Source organism: Anomalospiza imberbis, chromosome 6 (assembly GCF_031753505.1).
Source record: "Anomalospiza imberbis isolate Cuckoo-Finch-1a 21T00152 chromosome 6, ASM3175350v1, whole genome shotgun sequence".
Classification (NCBI taxonomy): Eukaryota; Metazoa; Chordata; class Aves; order Passeriformes; family Viduidae; genus Anomalospiza; species Anomalospiza imberbis.
This window is the reverse complement of record NC_089686.1, coordinates 56,619,165-56,641,281: the sequence shown is the minus strand read 5'-3', so window position 1 is coordinate 56,641,281 and position 22,117 is coordinate 56,619,165. Positions and strand designations below refer to the sequence as shown.

Sequence of the window (22,117 nt, the reverse complement as noted above, 5' to 3'; positions counted from 1 at the left end):
GTGGCTCTGCAGAGGGGACAGGGCAGCTGGGAGCCCTCTTACCTGTGGGGAGGACACAGATCTGCTTCTGCTGTGCCACTCCCTCAGAGATGTCCCCAGGGCTGGGAGCAGGGGGCTCCTGTGGCACATCCAGGACATCGTCGTAGCCATCCGGGCTTCCTTGCTCGGGCTGGGCAGGGGGATCTGGGAAAAGCAGAGGGGTCCATGGCAGTGACCAGTGTCCCTGGCCGGGCTCTGCCTGTGCCATCCCCTCCAGCCTTTCCACTGGGCACCTGCTGGAGGCCCTGTGGTCCCACAGGGAAAGGCGATGTTTCGCTGCACGCGAACAAGGGGGGAATTGTCCCCTCAGCCCCCTGCCCCCGCCCGGGAGTGTCCCCTCTCCCCAGCTCTCCCTGCTGGCTTCCTGCCCTGTAACCCTACCTGGGGCTGCCTCGGTGTCGCTCCCCTCCACGCTGTCCCCCGTGTAATACGGCAGCTTCTTCACCCATCCCTCCGACAGGGAACCTGCAGGGGACAAACAGGCACTTGGGGGTGGCCCCAAGTGGCACCGCAGGTGACAGAACCTCACGCTACAGAGCGGGGCTGCTGTGGCACCGAGGGACACCCACAGCCCGTGGCCAGGAGCCACGGCAGGGCCACCAGCACCTCAAGCTGCCGTGGGGCTGTCAGGCAGAGCCTTCACTCTGGACACAGCTGGGGCACAAGGGCGGCACCCACCTGGGGGAGTGGGCACCTCCTGGTACTCTGGCATGGCTTTGTAATCCAGCTCCTCGTAGACAGCGTTGGAGATGGCATCTGCAGCTCTGCCCGGGCCTGGAATGAGATGCAGCACTTACCTGGGGCCCTGGGCAAGCTAGGTTGCACGGAGATCACTCCTGGCCACCTTCTGAGCTGCTCTGCAGGGCAGGACCCCCAAACCGGATCTGTCCCCACCCCACCCACCGGGACCCACCTCGGCGTCGGGCACGGGCACGGCACAGCAGCAGGGCCAGGGCACCCAGGGACAGGCACAGCAGCGTCCCCAGCACCACGCACAGCACGGTGGGCACGGTCCCCCGCGGCCACTGCTGAGGGCGTTCTGCTGGGGACACCTGTGGGGACACAGGCAGGCAGTGAGGGGAGGGGGATCCCAGCCAGCCTGCTGTGGGGGATGCAGGCACGGGCAGAGCTACCTGTGCTGGGGGCACCCTCCGGATATGGGGTAGTGTGTCCATCAGAGGTGCCATCCCTGTCCTCCTCACACTCCACTTGTGCGTACCCGCCGGTGCCACAGCCCTGCAGGTGCCAGGGGGCCGAGGGACACCCCCAGAGCGAGCGGGCCCCGTCCTCACAGCCCACCCAGGCCAGCCACGCAAGGGACGGCTGCTGGGTGGGGACAGCTGAGAGCCAGCCCCGGTCCCCACAGCCCAGCTGGCGGCAGACGGCGGCGGCGGTGCCGGCGCTGGTGCCGTTGGCGCACACGAGGCCCCAGGTGCCGTTGTAGGACACCTCCAGGTAGCCCCGGCAGCGCCCGTGGCCTCCTGCCAGCCGCACGGAGAGCTGCTCTGCAAGGGGGGCAGGGGGGTCACGGCACGGCCAGGAACCCCCCGGGGCCTCTGCCGGGCCCTGATCTGGGGGTGCCCGGCACTGACCTGAGCAGACGGCCCCTGCCCCGCCGCCGCGCCCGCACTCGCGCCCTTCCGTGCGCCCGCATTCCCAGAGCTACTCCTCGGACCCCAAGCAGTCGGGGATGTAGGGCCACTGCGGCCCCGTGCCGGCGCCCAAGCGCGCCGAGCTCGGGGCCTCCAGTGCCGTGCCACAGCCCAGCTCCTGGCAGACAACGGCGGCGTCCTGCAGATCCCAGCCTTCCTGGCAGACCGAGCTCCAGCTGCCACCGGAATAGACCTCCACGCGCCCGGCACAGCGCCCAGAGCTCCCCACCAGCCTCACCCGCCGGCTGCCTGTGGGCACGGAAGGAATGGGCTGGGGTGGCTGCCTGGGCCACCGGCACCTCCGGCCCTTCTCGGGACACCCACCTGAGCAGACAGTGTAGTTCCCATGAGGGACGTCAGCTGGTGCACTGGTGACGAACTCCCTTTCATACCAAAAATTATCATCACTAATTGTCCCACTGGTCACATTGGGGCTCATGTCCATCATGGTTCGCATCACCCTTTCTGTGATGGGCCTCTCCGTCGTGTTGACATCCGACAGGCGGATCTTACCATGGACAGCATCAGTCCTGTCCAGTCCTCCACAGCCCAGCTCCCAGCACACTTTGCTGAAGTTCCGTACGAGCGAAACCTCTCCTGGTACACGGCGCCACGCCCCGGTGCTTATGGCCAACTCCAGAAACCCATCGCACCGGGTCTCACCTTCCACCAGCCGCAGGGACTCGACACGGCCTATGAAATGGTCGGGCTCAGCCCTTCACCCCAAAATAACCCTGCATCCTCTGCTGCCAATTCTTGGCCGGGTCCCAACAGCCCTTAAGGCTCCTCACAGAGCCGCCTGGCACACCTGAGCAGTTGACGGCAGCGGCGTTTCTGGGGGCACAGGGCGGCTTCCCCAGCACGGCCACGGGGCACTCGCCCGGGTGCCGCTCGCTCCCGCTGCAGCCGAAGGCGTCCGGCCGCAGGGGCCCCTCCCCGCTGCCGAAGGAGCCTCCCGGGGGCACGCTGAAGGCGCGGCCGCAGCCCAGGTGGCGGCACAGGACGTGCGCATCGGCCAGGTCCCACTCGCTGGCGCAGACGGATCCCCACGTCCCCCGCACTGCCACCTCCACTCGCCCGGAGCATCCCGAGCTGCTGTTGCCCAGCCGGAAGCCCGTGTAGGCTGTGGCAGGAAGGGCGTTGAGGGGGGCGATGGCGCAGGGACCCCAACAGCCCCCGCTGTCCCCAGCACTTACAGGAGCAGGTGACGCTGGCAGGGCCGCTGCAGCCCTGGCTGCGGGGCGGACGCCGGGCACAGGCACTGAGGAGGGGCTCGGTGCCATTGCACTGGAAGCCCCCTTCCCAGAATGACCCTGATCCTCTCCCAAATCGAGCACGGCCAGGGATGGCGAGCGCCTCACCGCAGCCCAGCTCCCTGCACACCACCTGGGCCGCCTTCATGTCCACCTGATCCTCACAGACACCGACCCAGGCCCGGCCCTGACGCACCTCCAGACGCCCGGCACAGGCTCCATCACCTCCGACTAGCCGGGAGAATCCTGCAGCAGCAGTGTCAAGGGATGCGCAGGAAGTGCCCCAACCCCCCCAAAGCCCAGCTCCTACCTTGGCAGACAACGGCAGTGTCCCAAACATGGACGCTGCTGTTATAGGGTCCCCAGCCACGGATCTTGCAGTCCCAGAGCGTGGCCTCGTTCCCACTGCAGTCCACCTCTGTCAGGCTGATGAGCCAGTCCCCTGAGCCGAAGGTATCACGGGCGTAATAGGCACCGGAAGCTGAGCCACAGCCCAGCTGCTGGCAAACCACCTCGGCGTCCTCCATGTCCCAGCTGTCGTCTCCCACTGAGCCCCACTGTCCCTGCAGCTTCACCTCCACCCTCCCGGCACAGGGACTGCTGCTGCCCACCAGCCTCAGCTCCACGGCATCTGCACAGGGGCACCGGCACAGCTCAGACCTGTCCACCGTGCACCAGCACAAGGTGGCTGTCCCAGCACAGCCAGCGAGTCCCCTCACCTGTGCAGGTCACCCCCACATCCCGCTCGTGGCCACAGAAGTGCCGTCCCCATCCGAAATGCGGGCACTCGTCCAGCACATCCTCGGTGCCTCGGCAGAAGAAGGGCTGCAGCCAGATCCGCCCGCTGCCCTGCCCGAACGGGGCGTACTGGGACGCCCTGGCCACCCGGCCACAGCCCAGCTGCCGGCACACCACCACGGCCCAGAGAAGTTCCCAGTCGAAGTCGTAGATGCACACGGAGCCCCACTCACCGCCGTGCTTCACCTCCACGCGCCCGGCACAGCGCCCGCCGCCGCCCACCAGACGCAGCTCCCCGGAGCCTGCGGCACGGAGGCTGCTGAGCCGGGCCCGCCACCGCCGCGGGCCCCGCTCCCGCCCGCCGCCACTCACCCGCACACAGCCGCACGCACACCAGCAGCCCCAGCGCCGCCACCGGCCCCATGGCCACCGGCCCCATGGCCACCGCCCCGACCCAGCGCAGCCCGGGCAGCTCTCGCACACCAGCGCCCGAGCCAATGCAGGCAGCGGCACCGGGGCAGCCTTTATCAGGCGCCTCATCTCCCGGCTGCGGGGCCGCGGCCTCCAATAACCTGCTCCGTGCCCAAATATGAGCCTCGCCTGCGCTTCTGGCGTCACACACCTCGCCACAGTGGGCTGCCACCCGGATGTCCCCGGGGGGAGACAGCCCCCCCACAGCACCTGCCCTGCGGGGGCCCTTCCTCTATTCCCCCGTGCCTCCAACGCTGCTGCTGGAGCCCGAGCAGAGCCATCCTGACGGCGATGACAGCCTTCAGCCCACATCCCAGCCAAGAGCTTCCTCGGGACCACATCTAGGTCGGGCACCCGCAAAGCTCAAAGCCCCCATCCTCGGGGCGCTCCCCTCCCGGCTGCTCGGAGCCCCCGCCGCGGTGGCAGCAGCCCCCGGCTCCGCGCGGGGCTGCCAGGTGCCAGCTCCCCGGGCCCTCGCGGCGGCGCTGGCACATGGCGCTGCTGCCGCAGCTGTGGCCCCGCGCTCGCCTCGCCGCCAGGGCAGGAAGGAGGCGGTTACCCCCCGGCGGCTCCCGGCGTCGCCAGCGACCGCACGCGCCTCCCGACACCTGCGCTGCCGCCGATAACGCCGCGCCTCCGCCGCCCCTGCCCCGCCGCTCCGTCCCCCTGCAGCTCGGCAGCCGCGCTCTGCAGGAAACTGCCCGCTCTCCCCCTTCACCACGCTCTCTGTCACCACATTCCCAACGCAGGGATCCACTGGCACTGCTGACACCGACGCCCCTTCCAGCTGCGGCTCTCCTTGGACTCCCGCTGGCCCCGGAGGTTCCCGGAACACCCGCTCCGACATCCAGACCTCACGTTCCCTCTCTCGTTTCAAGCCAGCTCTCCCGAGGCACAGTCCCATTTGCCTCCCTCTGTAAATCCACTTGCTGCCACCGCAGGAATACAGAAACCACCCCAACTGGTTCCTCCCAGGAGCGTCCCACGAAACGTAAAAGGGCTTTGACCCCCTCACATTGCAAGCGCGCAAAACTCCAAACTAAAGTCTCTCTTCGTCCTGATCCCCGTATCCCGCAGTCACTCTCCGTGTCCCTCACCTGGCCGGGGTCACGCTTTCCCCGGCCATTCCTTATGCAAACGATCGGCACTTCCCGGACTCTCGTCCCGGGCACCCCCGCAGAGCAAACGGAGCGGCTGGAACTGCAGCTGCTGCCCACCCACCGGCACCGCAGCAATTCCCCACGGGCAGAACGTCCCGGTCCCTCGCTGCGCGGCGGCGGGAGGAGCTGCCCTGCCCCATCCCCCCGCGCTGCCGGGCACTGCGGCACCGGGCCGTGTCCGGGGCTGCTCCGCTCACAGACGCGCGCACCGCACGGAGCCCACACCGGGCCAGGGCGCCGGGGGTCAGAACAGGAGGGCAGTGGGTGCCTGGGTGGGTGGATGGCTGCTGCCCCGGCCACAGGAGACAGGAGCTCTCCGAGTCCACGGATACCTCTGGGGGCCCTCGGTGGGCTCTGCCGGTCTTTCCCGAGGCTTCTCTTTGGGCTGCGGTATTGCCGCCTCACCAGCCCCTGCTGCTGCCAGGACCTCAGCCACTGCTCCGCCCTTCCCACCTGGAGCAGCGGAGCGGGCGGAGGCCAAAGCCCTCCTTCCCTGTGTCCCTCGCTCCCACAGGCTGGGCAGCTGCCGGCTGCCGGGCGCCTCCTGCCCAGCCCTGGCTGCGCGGCTGCCGCAGGGGCCCCGTCTCACCTGCCTGGGCCTGAGTGACAACGAGCTGGGAGCCCACGGCGTCCTGCAGCTCCGCCAGCAGCTCCGGCATCGCGCCTGCCCGCTGCGGAGCCTCGGGTGAGTGAGGGCCCTGCCACGGCCCCTTCCATGCCCGGCATTCCCGAGCCGGGCAGCGCAGGCCGCGGCACAGGCAGGGCCGCACCGGCATCCAGCCAGGGTCAGCACCTCCCTCCCCACAAGCTCCAGCACCTTCTCCTCTTCTCCTGCCTCCTCCACGCCCAGGCTCAGCACGGACGGCTCCAGCCAGGCCCTGCTGCAGGAACTGGCCGCCCTCCGGGCTCTGCAGCCCGCCCTGAAGATCGGGAACCTCCTGGAGCACGACGTGCCGCAGGCAGGGGCCATGGCCCGGCTGCCCTGCCACCGCGGGGTGCTGCAGGGGGCAGGAAGGCGCTGCCCTCCTTCAGGAGACCTCCCCTCCTTTAGGACAAGTCCTTCCAACAGCCAGAGCCATTCCCAGCCCAGCTCTCGGTGCTGACAGCGGGGCTGAGCCCGCCCCACCCGCGGGACACAGGGAGGAGATCCTGCCGCATCTGCGGGGTGGGCTCCGGCTCCTGCCCTCTGCCTTTTCCCCTCGCTGTTGCTGGCAACAGTTCTGGGCATTTGGCACTGATAAATAAAGGCCCTGCAGACAATCCCAGCAATGCTCCTGTGCTCTTCTTCCCCGCTCAGCCCACCACGCCCAGGGATGTGTCTGTGGTTCCACTTCCTGCCTCACATCGCCGAGGAATGGCTGGTGTACCTGGGATGGAAGCGCCAGCCCCAGAATGAGGGCCCAGGCCTGGCCGCGAGTCTCTGACCGGTTTGGATTTTAATAGGAAAAAAGGGAAATCCACACTGCAATCAAAGAAAACCCCTACACAGGAGCTGCTTTCCTGCAGCGCCGCACAGAGAGGGCTGACTTCCATGGGCTGGGCCCCACCACACTGCCCCACACGTGTCCCCAGGGCTGTGGCATGGCCAGGACATCCTCATGGCAGCGTCCCCAGGGCGCTGCAGCCGACATCATCATAGTCCATCTGCCCAGGGGGCTGTTCCGAGGGGTCCCTGGTGGCTCCTGGGGGACTTGGAGGCGAGCGGATCCCACCTTGGGGACAGCACGGAAAGGTGCCTGAGGGGGCAGGCAGCTCCGTGTCCCCCCTGACAGACCCCACCTGGGATCTGACCACAGCACCCATGGATCTGCTGCTGGGGCCCTGCCCGCCCCCACAGACAAACCCTGCCATGGAGTGGCTCTGCAGAGGGGACAGGGCAGCTGGGAGCCCTCTTACCTGTGGGGAGGACACAGATCTGCTTCTGCTGTGCCACTCCCTCAGAGATGTCCCCAGGGCTGGGAGCAGGGGGCTCCTGTGGCACATCCAGGACATCGTCGTAGCCATCCGGGCTTCCTTGCTGGGGCCGGGCAGGGGGATCTGGGAAAAGCAGAGGGGTCCATGGCAGTGACCAGTGTCCCTGGCCGGGCTCTGCCTGTGCCATCCCCTCCAGCCTTTCCACTGGGCACCTGCTGGAGGCCCTGTGGTCCCACAGGGAAAGGCGATGTTTCGCTGCACACGAACAAGGGGGGAATTGTCCCCTCAGCCCCCTGCCCCCGCCCGGGAGTGTCCCCTCTCCCCAGCTCTCCCTGCTGGCTTCCTGCCCTGTAACCCTACCTGGGGCTGCCTCGGTGTCGCTCCCCTCCACGCTGTCCCCCGTGTAATACGGCAGCTTCTTCACCCATCCCTCCGACAGGGAACCTGCAGGGGACAAACAGGCACTTGGGGGTGGCCCCAAGTGGCACCGCAGGTGACAGAACCTCACGCTACAGAGCGGGGCTGCTGTGGCACCGAGGGACACCCACAGCCCGTGGCCAGGAGCCACGGCAGGGCCACCAGCACCTCAAGCTGCCGTGGGGCTGTCAGGCAGAGCCTTCACTCTGGACACAGCTGGGGCACAAGGGCGGCACCCACCTGGGGGAGTGGGCACCTCCTGGTATTCTGGCATGGCTTTGTAATCCAGCTCCTCGTAGACAGCGTTGGAGATGGCATCTGCAGCTCTGCCCGGGCCTGGAATGAGATGCAGCACTTACCTGGGGCCCTGGGCAAGCTAGGTTGCACGGAGATCACTCCTGGCCACCTTCCGAGCTGCTCTGCAGGGCAGGACCCCCAAACCGGATCTGTCCCCACCCCACCCACCGGGACCCACCTCGGCGTCGGGCACGGGCACGGCACAGCAGCAGGGCCAGGGCACCCAGGGACAGGCACAGCAGCGTCCCCAGCACCACGCACAGCACGGTGGGCACGGTCCCCGCGGCCACTGCTGAGGGCGTTCTGCTGGGGACACCTGTGGGGACACAGGCAGGCAGTGAGGGGAGGGGGATCCCAGCCAGCCTGCTGTGGGGGATGCAGGCACGGGCAGAGCTACCTGTGCTGGGGGCACCCTCCGGATATGGGGTAGTGTGTCCATCAGAGGTGCCATCCCTGTCCTCCTCACACTCCACTTGTGCGTACCCGCCGGTGCCACAGCCCTGCAGGTGCCAGGGGGCCGAGGGGCACCCCCAGAGCGAGCGGGCCCCGTCCTCACAGCCCACCCAGGCCAGCCACGCAAGGGACGGCTGCTGGGTGGGGACAGCGGAGAGCCAGCCCCGGTCCCCACAGCCCAGCTGGCGGCAGACGGTGGCGGCGGTGCCGGCGCTGGTGCCATTGGCGCACACGAGGCCCCAGGTGCCGTTGTAGGACACCTCCAGGTAGCCCCGGCAGCGCCCGTGGCCTCCTGCCAGCCGCACGGAGAGCTGCTCTGCAAGGGGGGCAGGGGGGTCACGGCACGGCCAGGAACCCCCCGGGGCCTCTGCCGGGCCCTGATCTGGGGGTGCCCGGCACTGACCTGAGCAGACGGCCCCTGCCCCGCCGCCGCGCCCGCACTCGCGCCCTTCCGTGCGCCCGCATTCCCAGAGCTACTCCTCGGACCCCAAGCAGTCGGGGATGTAGGGCCACTGCGGCCCCGTGCCGGCGCCCAAGCGCGCCGAGCTCGGGGCCTCCAGTGCCGTGCCACAGCCCAGCTCCTGGCAGACAACGGCGGCGTCCTGCAGATCCCAGCCTTCCTGGCAGACCGAGCTCCAGCTGCCACCGGAATAGACCTCCACGCGCCCGGCACAGCGCCCAGAGCTCCCCACCAGCCTCACCCGCCGGCTGCCTGTGGGCACGGAAGGAATGGGCTGGGGTGGCTGCCTGGGCCACCGGCACCTCCGGCCCTTCTCGGGACACCCACCTGAGCAGACAGTGTAGTTCCCATGAGGGACGTCAGCTGGTGCACTGGTGACGAACTCCCTTTCATACCAAAAATTATCATCACTAATTGTCCCACTGGTCACATTGGGGCTCATGTCCATCATGGTTCGCATCACCCTTTCTGTGATGGGCCTCTCCGTCGTGTTGACATCCGACAGGCGGATCTTACCATGGACAGCATCAGTCCTGTCCAGTCCTCCACAGCCCAGCTCCCAGCACACTTTGCTGAAGTTCCGTACGAGCGAAACCTCTCCTGGTACACGGCGCCACGCCCCGGTGCTTATGGCCAACTCCAGAAACCCATCGCACCGGGTCTCACCTTCCACCAGCCGCAGGGACTCGACACGGCCTATGAAATGGTCGGGCTCAGCCCTTCACCCCAAAATAACCCTGCATCCTCTGCTGCCAATTCTTGGCCGGGTCCCAACAGCCCTTAAGGCTCCTCACAGAGCCGCCTGGCACACCTGAGCAGTTGACGGCAGCGGCGTTTCTGGGGGCACAGGGCGGCTTCCCCAGCACGGCCACGGGGCACTCGCCCGGGTGCCGCTCGCTCCCGCTGCAGCCGAAGGCGTCCGGCCGCAGGGGCCCCTCCCCGCTGCCGAAGGAGCCTCCCGGGGGCACGCTGAAGGCGCGGCCGCAGCCCAGGTGGCGGCACAGGACGTGCGCATCGGCCAGGTCCCACTCGCTGGCGCAGACGGATCCCCACGTCCCCCGCACTGCCACCTCCACTCGCCCGGAGCATCCCGAGCTGCTGTTGCCCAGCCGGAAGCCCGTGTAGGCTGTGGCAGGAAGGGCGTTGAGGGGGGCGATGGCGCAGGGACCCCAACAGCCCCCGCTGTCCCCAGCACTTACAGGAGCAGGTGACGCTGGCAGGGCCGCTGCAGCCCTGGCTGCGGGGCGGACGCCGGGCACAGGCACTGAGGAGGGGCTCGGTGCCATTGCACTGGAAGCCCCCTTCCCAGAATGACCCTGATCCTCTCCCAAATCGAGCACGGCCAGGGATGGCGAGCGCCTCACCGCAGCCCAGCTCCCTGCACACCACCTGGGCCGCCTTCATGTCCACCTGATCCTCACAGACACCGACCCAGGCCCGGCCCTGACGCACCTCCAGACGCCCGGCACAGGCTCCATCACCTCCGACTAGCCGGGAGAATCCTGCAGCAGCAGTGTCAAGGGATGCGCAGGAAGTGCCCCAACCCCCCCAAAGCCCAGCTCCTACCTTGGCAGACAACGGCAGTGTCCCAAACATGGACGCTGCTGTTATAGGGTCCCCAGCCACGGATCTTGCAGTCCCAGAGCGTGGCCTCGTTCCCACTGCAGTCCACCTCTGTCAGGCTGATGAGCCAGTCCCCTGAGCCGAAGGTATCACGGGCGTAATAGGCACCGGAAGCTGAGCCACAGCCCAGCTGCTGGCAAACCACCTCGGCGTCCTCCATGTCCCAGCTGTCGTCTCCCACTGAGCCCCACTGTCCCTGCAGCTTCACCTCCACCCTCCCGGCACAGGGACTGCTGCTGCCCACCAGCCTCAGCTCCACGGCATCTGCACAGGGGCACCGGCACAGCTCAGACCTGTCCACCGTGCACCAGCACAAGGTGGCTGTCCCAGCACAGCCAGCGAGTCCCCTCACCTGTGCAGGTCACCCCCACATCCCGCTCGTGGCCACAGAAGTGCCGTCCCCATCCGAAATGCGGGCACTCGTCCAGCACATCCTCGGTGCCTCGGCAGAAGAAGGGCTGCAGCCAGATCCGCCCGCTGCCCTGCCCGAACGGGGCGTACTGGGACGCCCTGGCCACCCGGCCACAGCCCAGCTGCCGGCACACCACCACGGCCCAGAGAAGTTCCCAGTCGAAGTCGTAGATGCACACGGAGCCCCACTCACCGCCGTGCTTCACCTCCACGCGCCCGGCACAGCGCCCGCCGCCGCCCACCAGACGCAGCTCCCCGGAGCCTGCGGCACGGAGGCTGCTGAGCCGGGCCCGCCACCGCCGCGGGCCCCGCTCCCGCCCGCCGCCACTCACCCGCACACAGCCGCACGCACACCAGCAGCCCCAGCGCCGCCACCGGCCCCATGGCCACCGGCCCCATGGCCACCGCCCCGACCCAGCGCAGCCCGGGCAGCTCTCGCACACCAGCGCCCGAGCCAATGCAGGCAGCGGCACCGGGGCAGCCTTTATCAGGCGCCTCATCTCCCGGCTGCGGGGCCGCGGCCTCCAATAACCTGCTCCGTGCCCAAATATGAGCCTCGCCTGCGCTTCTGGCGTCACACACCTCGCCACAGTGGGCTGCCACCCGGATGTCCCCGGGGGGAGACAGCCCCCCCACAGCACCTGCCCTGCGGGGGCCCTTCCTCTATTCCCCCGTGCCTCCAACGCTGCTGCTGGAGCCCGAGCAGAGCCATCCTGACGGCGATGACAGCCTTCAGCCCACATCCCAGCCAAGAGCTTCCTCGGGACCACATCTAGGTCGGGCACCCGCAAAGCTCAAAGCCCCCATCCTCGGGGCGCTCCCCTCCCGGCTGCTCGGAGCCCCCGCCGCGGTGGCAGCAGCCCCCGGCTCCGCGCGGGGCTGCCAGGTGCCAGCTCCCCGGGCCCTCGCGGCGGCGCTGGCACATGGCGCTGCTGCCGCAGCTGTGGCCCCGCGCTCGCCTCGCCGCCAGGGCAGGAAGGAGGCGGTTACCCCCCGGCGGCTCCCGGCGTCGCCAGCGACCGCACGCGCCTCCCGACACCTGCGCTGCCGCCGATAACGCCGCGCCTCCGCCGCCCCTGCCCCGCCGCTCCGTCCCCCTGCAGCTCGGCAGCCGCGCTCTGCAGGAAACTGCCCGCTCTCCCCCTTCACCACGCTCTCTGTCACCACATTCCCAACGCAGGGATCCACTGGCACTGCTGACACCGACGCCCCTTCCAGCTGCGGCTCTCCTTGGACTCCCGCTGGCCCCGGAGGTTCCCGGAACACCCGCTCCGACATCCAGACCTCACGTTCCCTCTCTCGTTTCAAGCCAGCTCTCCCGAGGCACAGTCCCATTTGCCTCCCTCTGTAAATCCACTTGCTGCCACCGCAGGAATACAGAAACCACCCCAACTGGTTCCTCCCAGGAGCGTCCCACGAAACGTAAAAGGGCTTTGACCCCCTCACATTGCAAGCGCGCAAAACTCCAAACTAAAGTCTCTCTTCGTCCTGATCCCCGTATCCCGCAGTCACTCTCCGTGTCCCTCACCTGGCCGGGGTCACGCTTTCCCCGGCCATTCCTTATGCAAACGATCGGCACTTCCCGGACTCTCGTCCCGGGCACCCCCGCAGAGCAAACGGAGCGGCTGGAACTGCAGCTGCTGCCCACCCACCGGCACCGCAGCAATTCCCCACGGGCAGAACGTCCCGGTCCCTCGCTGCGCGGCGGCGGGAGGAGCTGCCCTGCCCCATCCCCCCGCGCTGCCGGGCACTGCGGCACCGGGCCGTGTCCGGGGCTGCTCCGCTCACAGACGCGCGCACCGCACGGAGCCCACACCGGGCCAGGGCGCCGGGGGTCAGAACAGGAGGGCAGTGGGTGCCTGGGTGGGTGGATGGCTGCTGCCCCGGCCACAGGAGACAGGAGCTCTCCGAGTCCACGGATACCTCTGGGGGCCCTCGGTGGGCTCTGCCGGTCTTTCCCGAGGCTTCTCTTTGGGCTGCGGTATTGCCGCCTCACCAGCCCCTGCTGCTGCCAGGACCTCAGCCACTGCTCCGCCCTTCCCACCTGGAGCAGCGGAGCGGGCGGAGGCCAAAGCCCTCCTTCCCTGTGTCCCTCGCTCCCACAGGCTGGGCAGCTGCCGGCTGCCGGGCGCCTCCTGCCCAGCCCTGGCTGCGCGGCTGCCGCAGGGGCCCCGTCTCACCTGCCTGGGCCTGAGTGACAACGAGCTGGGAGCCCACGGCGTCCTGCAGCTCCGCCAGCAGCTCCGGCATCGCGCCTGCCCGCTGCGGAGCCTCGGGTGAGTGAGGGCCCTGCCACGGCCCCTTCCATGCCCGGCATTCCCGAGCCGGGCAGCGCAGGCCGCGGCACAGGCAGGGCCGCACCGGCATCCAGCCAGGGTCAGCACCTCCCTCCCCACAAGCTCCAGCACCTTCTCCTCTTCTCCTGCCTCCTCCACGCCCAGGCTCAGCACGGACGGCTCCAGCCAGGCCCTGCTGCAGGAACTGGCCGCCCTCCGGGCTCTGCAGCCCGCCCTGAAGATCGGGAACCTCCTGGAGCACGACGTGCCGCAGGCAGGGGCCATGGCCCGGCTGCCCTGCCACCGCGGGGTGCTGCAGGGGGCAGGAAGGCGCTGCCCTCCTTCAGGAGACCTCCCCTCCTTTAGGACAAGTCCTTCCAACAGCCAGAGCCATTCCCAGCCCAGCTCTCGGTGCTGACAGCGGGGCTGAGCCCGCCCCACCCGCGGGACACAGGGAGGAGATCCTGCCGCATCTGCGGGGTGGGCTCCGGCTCCTGCCCTCTGCCTTTTCCCCTCGCTGTTGCTGGCAACAGTTCTGGGCATTTGGCACTGATAAATAAAGGCCCTGCAGACAATCCCAGCAATGCTCCTGTGCTCTTCTTCCCCGCTCAGCCCACCACGCCCAGGGATGTGTCTGTGGTTCCACTTCCTGCCTCACATCGCCGAGGAATGGCTGGTGTACCTGGGATGGAAGCGCCAGCCCCAGAATGAGGGCCCAGGCCTGGCCGCGAGTCTCTGACCGGTTTGGATTTTAATAGGAAAAAAGGGAAATCCACACTGCAATCAAAGAAAACCCCTACACAGGAGCTGCTTTCCTGCAGCGCCGCACAGAGAGGGCTGACTTCCATGGGCTGGGCCCCACCACACTGCCCCACACGTGTCCCCAGGGCTGTGGCATGGCCAGGACATCCTCATGGCAGCGTCCCCAGGGCGCTGCAGCCGACATCATCATAGTCCATCTGCCCAGGGGGCTGTTCCGAGGGGTCCCTGGTGGCTCCTGGGGGACTTGGAGGCGAGCGGATCCCACCTTGGGGACAGCACGGAAAGGTGCCTGAGGGGGCAGGCAGCTCCGTGTCCCCCCTGACAGACCCCACCTGGGATCTGACCACAGCACCCATGGATCTGCTGCTGGGGCCCTGCCCGCCCCCACAGACAAACCCTGCCATGGAGTGGCTCTGCAGAGGGGACAGGGCAGCTGGGAGCCCTCTTACCTGTGGGGAGGACACAGATCTGCTTCTGCTGTGCCACTCCCTCAGAGATGTCCCCAGGGCTGGGAGCAGGGGGCTCCTGTGGCACATCCAGGACATCGTCGTAGCCATCCGGGCTTCCTTGCTGGGGCCGGGCAGGGGGATCTGGGAAAAGCAGAGGGGTCCATGGCAGTGACCAGTGTCCCTGGCCGGGCTCTGCCTGTGCCATCCCCTCCAGCCTTTCCACTGGGCACCTGCTGGAGGCCCTGTGGTCCCACAGGGAAAGGCGATGTTTCGCTGCACACGAACAAGGGGGGAATTGTCCCCTCAGCCCCCTGCCCCCGCCCGGGAGTGTCCCCTCTCCCCAGCTCTCCCTGCTGGCTTCCTGCCCTGTAACCCTACCTGGGGCTGCCTCGGTGTCGCTCCCCTCCACGCTGTCCCCCGTGTAATACGGCAGCTTCTTCACCCATCCCTCCGACAGGGAACCTGCAGGGGACAAACAGGCACTTGGGGGTGGCCCCAAGTGGCACCGCAGGTGACAGAACCTCACGCTACAGAGCGGGGCTGCTGTGGCACCGAGGGACACCCACAGCCCGTGGCCAGGAGCCACGGCAGGGCCACCAGCACCTCAAGCTGCCGTGGGGCTGTCAGGCAGAGCCTTCACTCTGGACACAGCTGGGGCACAAGGGCGGCACCCACCTGGGGGAGTGGGCACCTCCTGGTATTCTGGCATGGCTTTGTAATCCAGCTCCTCGTAGACAGCGTTGGAGATGGCATCTGCAGCTCTGCCCGGGCCTGGAATGAGATGCAGCACTTACCTGGGGCCCTGGGCAAGCTAGGTTGCACGGAGATCACTCCTGGCCACCTTCCGAGCTGCTCTGCAGGGCAGGACCCCCAAACCGGATCTGTCCCCACCCCACCCACCGGGACCCACCTCGGCGTCGGGCACGGGCACGGCACAGCAGCAGGGCCAGGGCACCCAGGGACAGGCACAGCAGCGTCCCCAGCACCACGCACAGCACGGTGGGCACGGTCCCCGCGGCCACTGCTGAGGGCGTTCTGCTGGGGACACCTGTGGGGACACAGGCAGGCAGTGAGGGGAGGGGGATCCCAGCCAGCCTGCTGTGGGGGATGCAGGCACGGGCAGAGCTACCTGTGCTGGGGGCACCCTCCGGATATGGGGTAGTGTGTCCATCAGAGGTGCCATCCCTGTCCTCCTCACACTCCACTTGTGCGTACCCGCCGGTGCCACAGCCCTGCAGGTGCCAGGGGGCCGAGGGGCACCCCCAGAGCGAGCGGGCCCCGTCCTCACAGCCCACCCAGGCCAGCCACGCAAGGGACGGCTGCTGGGTGGGGACAGCGGAGAGCCAGCCCCGGTCCCCACAGCCCAGCTGGCGGCAGACGGTGGCGGCGGTGCCGGCGCTGGTGCCATTGGCGCACACGAGGCCCCAGGTGCCGTTGTAGGACACCTCCAGGTAGCCCCGGCAGCGCCCGTGGCCTCCTGCCAGCCGCACGGAGAGCTGCTCTGCAAGGGGGGCAGGGGGGTCACGGCACGGCCAGGAACCCCCCGGGGCCTCTGCCGGGCCCTGATCTGGGGGTGCCCGGCACTGACCTGAGCAGACGGCCCCTGCCCCGCCGCCGCGCCCGCACTCGCGCCGTTCCGTGCGCCCGCATTCCCAGAGAGACTCCTCGGACCCCGAGCAGTCGGGGATGTAGGGCCACTGCGGCCCCGTGCCGGCGCCCAAGCGCGCCGAGCTCGGGGCCTCCAGTGCCGTGCCACAGCCCAGCTCCCGGCAGACAACGGCGGCGTCCTGCAGGTCCCAGCCTTCCTGGCAGACCGAGCTCCAGCTGCCACCGGAATAGACCTCCACGCGCCCGGCACAGCGCCCAGAGCTCCCCACCAGCCTCACCCGCCGGCTGCCTGTGGGCACGGAAGGAATGGGCTGGGGTGGCTGCCTGGGCCACCGGCACCTCCGGCCCTTCTCGGGACACCTACCTGAGCAGACAGTGTAGTTCCCATGAGGGACGTCAGCTGGTGCACTGGTGACGAACTCCCTTTCATACCAAAAATTATCATCACTAATTGTCCCACTGGTCACATTGGGGCTCATGTCCATCATGGTTCGCATCACCCTTTCTGTGATGGGCCTCTCCGTCGTGTTGACATCCGACAGGTGGATCTTACCATGGACAGCATCAGTCCTGTCCAGTCCTCCACAGCCCAGCTCCCAGCACACTTTGCTGAAGTTCCGTACGAGCGAAACCTCTCCTGGTACACGGCGCCACGCCCCGGTGCTTATGGCCAACTCCAGAAACCCATCGCACCGGGTCTCACCTTCCACCAGCCGCAGGGACTCGACACGGCCTATGAAATGGTCGGGCTCAGCCCTTCATCCCAAAATAACCCTGCATCCTCTGCTGCCAATTCTTGGCCGGGTCCCAACAGCCCTTAAGGCTCCTCACAGAGCCGCCTGGCACACCTGAGCAGTTGACGGCAGCGGCGTTTCCGGGGGCACAGGGCGGCTTCCCCAGCACGGCCACGGGGCACTCGCCCGGGTGCCGCTCGCTCCCGCTGCAGCCGAAGGCCTCCGGCCGCGGGGGCCCCTCCCCGCTGCCGAAGGAGCCTCCCGGGGGCACGCTGAAGGCGCGGCCGCAGCCCAGGTGGCGGCACAGGACGTGCGCATCGGCCAGGTCCCACTCGCTGGCGCAGACGGATCCCCACGTCCCCCGCACTGCCACCTCCACTCGCCCGGAGCATCCCGAGCTGCTGTTGCCCAGCCGGAAGCCCGTGTAGGCTGTAGCAAGAAGGGCGTTGAGGGGAGCGATGGTGCAGGGACCCCAACAGCCCCCGCTGTCCCCAGCACTTACAGGAGCAGGTGACGCTGGCAGGGCCGCTGCAGCCCTGGCTGCGGGGCGGACGCCCGGCACAGGCACTGAGGAGGGGCTCGGTGCCATTGCACTGGAAGCCCCCTTCCCAGAATGACCCTGATCCTCTCCCAAATCGAGCATGGCCAGGGATGGCGAGCGCCTCACCGCAGCCCAGCTCCCTGCACACCACCTGGGCCGCCTTCATGTCCACCTGATCCTCACAGACACCGACCCAGGCCCGGCCCCGACGCACCTCCAGACGCCCGGCACAGGCTCCATCACCTCCGACTAGCCGGGAGAATCCTGCAGCAGCAGTGTCAAGGGATGCGCAGGAAGTGCCCCAACCCCCCAAAGCCCAGCACCTACCTTGGCACACAACGGCAGTGTCCCAATAATGGATGCTGTCGTTATAGGGTCCCCAGCCACGTAACTCGCAGTCCCAGAGCGTGGCCTCGTTCCCACTGCAGTCCACCTGGACCAGGCTGATGAGCCAGTCCCCTGAGCCGAAGGTATCACGGGCGTAGTAGGCACTGGATGCCGAGCCACAGCCCAGCTGCTGGCAAACCACCTCGGCGTCCTCCATGTCCCAGCCGTTGTCTGCCACCGAGCCCCACTGACCCTGCAGCTTCACCTCCACCCTCCCGGCACAGGGACTGCTGCTGCCCGCCAGCCTCAGCTCCACGGCATCTGCACAGGGGCACCGGCACAGCTCAGACCTGCCCACCGTGCACCAGCACAAGGTGGCTGTCCCAGCACAGCCAGCGAGTCCCCTCACCTGTGCAGGTCACCCCCACATCCCGCTCGTGGCTACAGAAGTGCCGTCCCCATCCGTAGTGCAGACACGACTCCAGCACATGCTCGGTGCCTCCGCAGAAGAAGGGCTGCAGCCAGATCCGCCCGCTGCCCTGCCCGAACGGGGCGTACGGGGACGCCCTGGCCACCCGGCCACAGCCCAGCTGCCGGCACACCACCACGGCCCAGCGAGCATCCCAATGGTACTCGAAGGCGCATACGGAGCCCCACTCACCGCCGTGCTTCACCTCCACGCGCCCGGCACAGCGCCCGCCGCCGCCCACCAGACGCAGCTCCCCGGAGCCTGCGGCACGGAGGCTGCTGAGCCGGGCCCGCCACCGCCGCGGGCCCCGCTCCCGCCCGCCCGCCACTCACCCGCACACAGCCGCACGCACACCAGCAGCCCCAGCGCCGCCACCGGCCCCATGGCCACCGGCCCCATGGCCACCGCCCCGACCCAGCGCAGCCGGGGCAGCTCTCGCACACCAGCGCCCGAGCCAATGCAGGCAGCGGCACCGGGGCAGCCTTTATCAGGCGCCTCATCTCCCGGCTGCGGGGCCGCGGCCTCCAATAACCTGCTCCGTGCCCAAATATGAGCCTCGCCTGCGCTTCTGGCGTCACACACCTCGCCACAGTGGGCTGCCACCCGGATGTCCCCGGGGGGAGACAGCCCCCCCACAGCACCTGCCCTGCGGGGGCCCTTCCTCTATTCCCCCGTGCCTCCAACGCTGCTGCTGGAGCCCGAGCAGAGCCATCCTGACGGCGATGACAGCCTTCAGCCCACATCCCAGCCAAGAGCTTCCTCGGGACCACATCTAGGTCGGGCACCCGCAAAGCTCAAAGCCCCCCTCCTCGGGGCGCTCCCCTCCCGGCTGCTCGGAGCCCCCGCGGCGGTGGCAGCAGCCCCCGGCTCCGCGCGGGGCTGCCAGGTGCCAGCTCCCCGGGCCCTCGCGGCGGCGCTGGCACATGGCGCTGCTGCCGCAGCTGTGGCCCCGCGCTCGCCTCGCCGCCAGGGCAGGAAGGAGGCGGTTACCCCCCGGCGGCTCCCGGCGTCGCCAGCGACCGCACGCGCCTCCCGACACCTGCGCTGCCGCCGATAACGCCGCGCCTCCGCCGCCCCTGCCCCGCCGCTCCGTCCCCCTGCAGCTCGGCAGCCGCGCTCTGCAGGAAACTGCCCGCTCTCCCCCTTCACCACGCTCTCTGTCACCACATTCCCAACGCAGGGATCCACTGGCACTGCTGACACCGACGCCCCTTCCAGCTGCGGCTCTCCTTGGACTCCCGCTGGCCCCGGAGGTTCCCGGAACACCCGCTCCGACATCCAGACCTCACGTTCCCTCTCTCGTTTCAAGCCAGCTCTCCCGAGGCACAGTCCCATTTGCCTCCCTCTGTAAATCCACTTGCTGCCACCGCAGGAATACAGAAACCACCCCAACTGGTTCCTCCCAGGAGCGTCCCACGAAACGTAAAAGGGCTTTGACCCCCTCACATTGCAAGCGCGCAAAACTCCAAACTAAAGTCTCTCTTCGTCCTGATCCCCGTATCCCGCAGTCACTCTCCGTGTCCCTCACCTGGCCGGGGTCACGCTTTCCCCGGCCATTCCTTATGCAAACGATCGGCACTTCCCGGACTCTCGTCCCGGGCACCCCCGCAGAGCAAACGGAGCGGCTGGAACTGCAGCTGCTGCCCACCCACCGGCACCGCAGCAATTCCCCACGGGCAGAACGTCCCGGTCCCTCGCTGCGCGGCGGCGGGAGGAGCTGCCCTGCCCCATCCCCCCGCGCTGCCGGGCACTGCGGCACCGGGCCGTGTCCGGGGCTGCTCCGCTCACAGACGCGCGCACCGCACGGAGCCCACACCGGGCCAGGGCGCCGGGGGTCAGAACAGGAGGGCAGTGGGTGCCTGGGTGGGTGGATGGCTGCTGCCCCGGCCACAGGAGACAGGAGCTCTCCGCGTCCACGGATACCTCTGGGGGCCCTCGGTGGGCTCTGCCGGTCTTTGCCGAGGCTTCTCTTTGGGCTGCGGTATTGCCGCCTCACCAGCCCCTGCTGCTGCCAGGACCTCAGCCACTGCTCCGCCCTTCCCACCTGGAGCAGCGGAGCGGGCGGAGGCCAAAGCCCTCCTTCCCTGTGTCCCTCGCTCCCACAGGCTGGGCAGCTGCCGGCTGCCGGGCGCCTCCTGCCCAGCCCTGGCTGCGCGGCTGCCGCAGGGGCCCCGTCTCACCTGCCTGGGCCTGAGTGACAACGAGCTGGGAGCCCACGGCGTCCTGCAGCTCCGCCAGCAGCTCCGGCATCGCGCCTGCCCGCTGCGGAGCCTCGGGTGAGTGAGGGCCCTGCCACGGCCCCTTCCATGCCCGGCATTCCCGAGCCGGGCAGCGCAGGCCGCGGCACAGGCAGGGCCGCACCGGCATCCAGCCAGGGTCAGCACCTCCCTCCCCACAAGCTCCAGCACCTTCTCCTCTTCTCCTGCCTCCTCCACGCCCAGGCTCAGCACGGACGGCTCCAGCCAGGCCCTGCTGCAGGAACTGGCCGCCCTCCGGGCTCTGCAGCCCGCCCTGAAGATCGGGAACCTCCTGGAGCACGACGTGCCGCAGGCAGGGGCCATGGCCCGGCTGCCCTGCCACCGCGGGGTGCTGCAGGGGGCAGGAAGGCGCTGCCCTCCTTCAGGAGACCTCCCCTCCTTTAGGACAAGTCCTTCCAACAGCCAGAGCCATTCCCAGCCCAGCTCTCGGTGCTGACAGCGGGGCTGAGCCCGCCCCACCCGCGGGGCACAGGGAGGAGATCCTGCCGCATCTGCGGGGTGGGCTCCGGCTCCTGCCCTCTGCCTCTTCCCCTCGCTGTTGCTGGCAACAGTTCTGGGCATTTGGCACTGATAAATAAAGGCCCTGCAGACAATCCCAGCAATGCTCCTGTGCTCTTCTTCCCCGCTCAGCCCACCACGCCCAGGGATGTGTCTGTGCCTCACATCGCCGAGGAATGGCTGGTGTACCTGGGATGGAAGCGCCAGCCCCAGAATGAGGGCCCAGGCCTGGCCGCGAGTCTCTGACCAGTTTGGATTTTAATAGGAAAAAAGGGAAATCCACACTGCAATCAAAGAAAACCCCTACACAGGAGCTGCTTTCCTGCAGCGCCGCACAGAGAGGGCTGACTTCCATGGGCTGGGCCCCACCACACTGCCCCACACGTGTCCCCAGGGCTGTGGCATGGCCAGGACATCCTCATGGCAGCGTCCCCAGGGCGCTGCAGCCGACATCATCATAGTCCATCTGCCCAGGGGGCTGTTCCGAGGGGTCCCTGGTGGCTCCTGGGGGACTTGGAGGCGAGCGGATCCCACCTTGGGGACAGCACGGAAAGGTGCCTGAGGGGGCAGGCAGCTCCGTGTCCCCCCTGACAGACCCCACCTGGGATCTGACCACAGCACCCATGGATCTGCTGCTGGGGCCCTGCCCGCCCCCACAGACAAACCCTGCCATGGAGTGGCTCTGCAGAGGGGACAGGGCAGCTGGGAGCCCTCTTACCTGTGGGGAGGACACAGATCTGCTTCTGCTGTGCCACTCCCTCAGAGATGTCCCCAGGGCTGGGAGCAGGGGGCTCCTGTGGCACATCCAGGACATCGTCGTAGCCATCCGGGCTTCCTTGCTGGGGCTGGGCAGGGGGATCTGGGAAAAGCAGAGGGGTCCATGGCAGTGACCAGTGTCCCTGGCCGGGCTCTGCCTGTGCCATCCCCTCCAGCCTTTCTACTGGGCACCTGCTGGAGGCCCTGTGGTCCCACAGGGAAAGGCGATGTTTCGCTGCACGCGAACAAGGGGGGAATTGTCCCCTCAGCCCCCTGCCCCCGCCCGGGAGTGTCCCCTCTCCCCAGCTCTCCCTGCTGGCTTCCTGCCCTGTAACCCTACCTGGGGCTGCCTCGGTGTCGCTCCCCTCCACGCTGTCCCCCGTGTAATACGGCAGCTTCTTCACCCATCCCTCCGACAGGGAACCTGCAGGGGACAAACAGGCACTTGGGGGTGGCCCCAAGTGGCACCGCAGGTGACAGAACCTCACGCTACAGAGCGGGGCTGCTGTGGCACCGAGGGACACCCACAGCCCGTGGCCAGGAGCCACGGC

General features: G+C 68.4%; 4 protein-coding genes across 4 annotated transcripts in view; all 4 read right to left on the bottom strand.

Annotated features, from left to right (window-relative positions):
- The window catches only part of LOC137476344 (antigen WC1.1-like), a 41,586-nt gene that overhangs the window by 14,754 nt on the left and 4,715 nt on the right, over positions 1-22,117 (bottom strand). The window contains exons 9-21 of the mRNA XM_068194557.1: positions 21,907-21,990; positions 21,529-21,669; positions 15,286-15,423; positions 15,051-15,146; positions 14,754-14,837; positions 14,376-14,516; positions 8,120-8,257; positions 7,885-7,980; positions 7,588-7,671; positions 7,210-7,350; positions 718-813; positions 421-504; positions 43-183 (exon numbers count right to left, since the gene is read on the bottom strand). Of these exons, the coding sequence (XP_068050658.1) occupies positions 43-183; positions 421-504; positions 718-813; positions 7,210-7,350; positions 7,588-7,671; positions 7,885-7,980; positions 8,120-8,257; positions 14,376-14,516; positions 14,754-14,837; positions 15,051-15,146; positions 15,286-15,423; positions 21,529-21,669; positions 21,907-21,990 (1,464 nt within the window). The remainder of the gene's footprint in view (positions 1-42; positions 184-420; positions 505-717; positions 814-7,209; positions 7,351-7,587; positions 7,672-7,884; positions 7,981-8,119; positions 8,258-14,375; positions 14,517-14,753; positions 14,838-15,050; positions 15,147-15,285; positions 15,424-21,528; positions 21,670-21,906; positions 21,991-22,117) is intronic.
- Positions 870-4,542, bottom strand: LOC137476487 (scavenger receptor cysteine-rich type 1 protein M130-like). Its single transcript, XM_068194846.1, is given in 7 exon segments — positions 870-896; positions 1,036-1,544; positions 1,632-2,384; positions 2,500-2,814; positions 2,888-3,190; positions 3,255-3,575; positions 3,664-4,542. Coding segments are annotated over 7 exon segments (3,030 nt in total). The 5' UTR covers positions 4,466-4,542.
- LOC137476486 (scavenger receptor cysteine-rich type 1 protein M130-like) lies at positions 8,265-11,646 on the bottom strand (the record flags this gene model as incomplete). Its single annotated transcript, XM_068194845.1, is given in 6 exon segments — positions 8,265-8,710; positions 8,798-9,550; positions 9,666-9,980; positions 10,054-10,356; positions 10,421-10,741; positions 10,830-11,646. Coding segments are annotated over 6 exon segments (2,940 nt in total), but the record flags the coding sequence as incomplete, so codon positions are not given.
- LOC137476485 (scavenger receptor cysteine-rich type 1 protein M130-like) lies at positions 15,431-19,332 on the bottom strand (the record flags this gene model as incomplete). Its single annotated transcript, XM_068194843.1, has 7 exons — positions 19,080-19,332; positions 17,995-18,381; positions 17,586-17,906; positions 17,220-17,522; positions 16,832-17,146; positions 15,964-16,716; positions 15,431-15,876 (listed from the first exon to the last, which is right to left on the bottom strand). Coding segments are annotated over exons 1-7 (2,778 nt in total), but the record flags the coding sequence as incomplete, so codon positions are not given.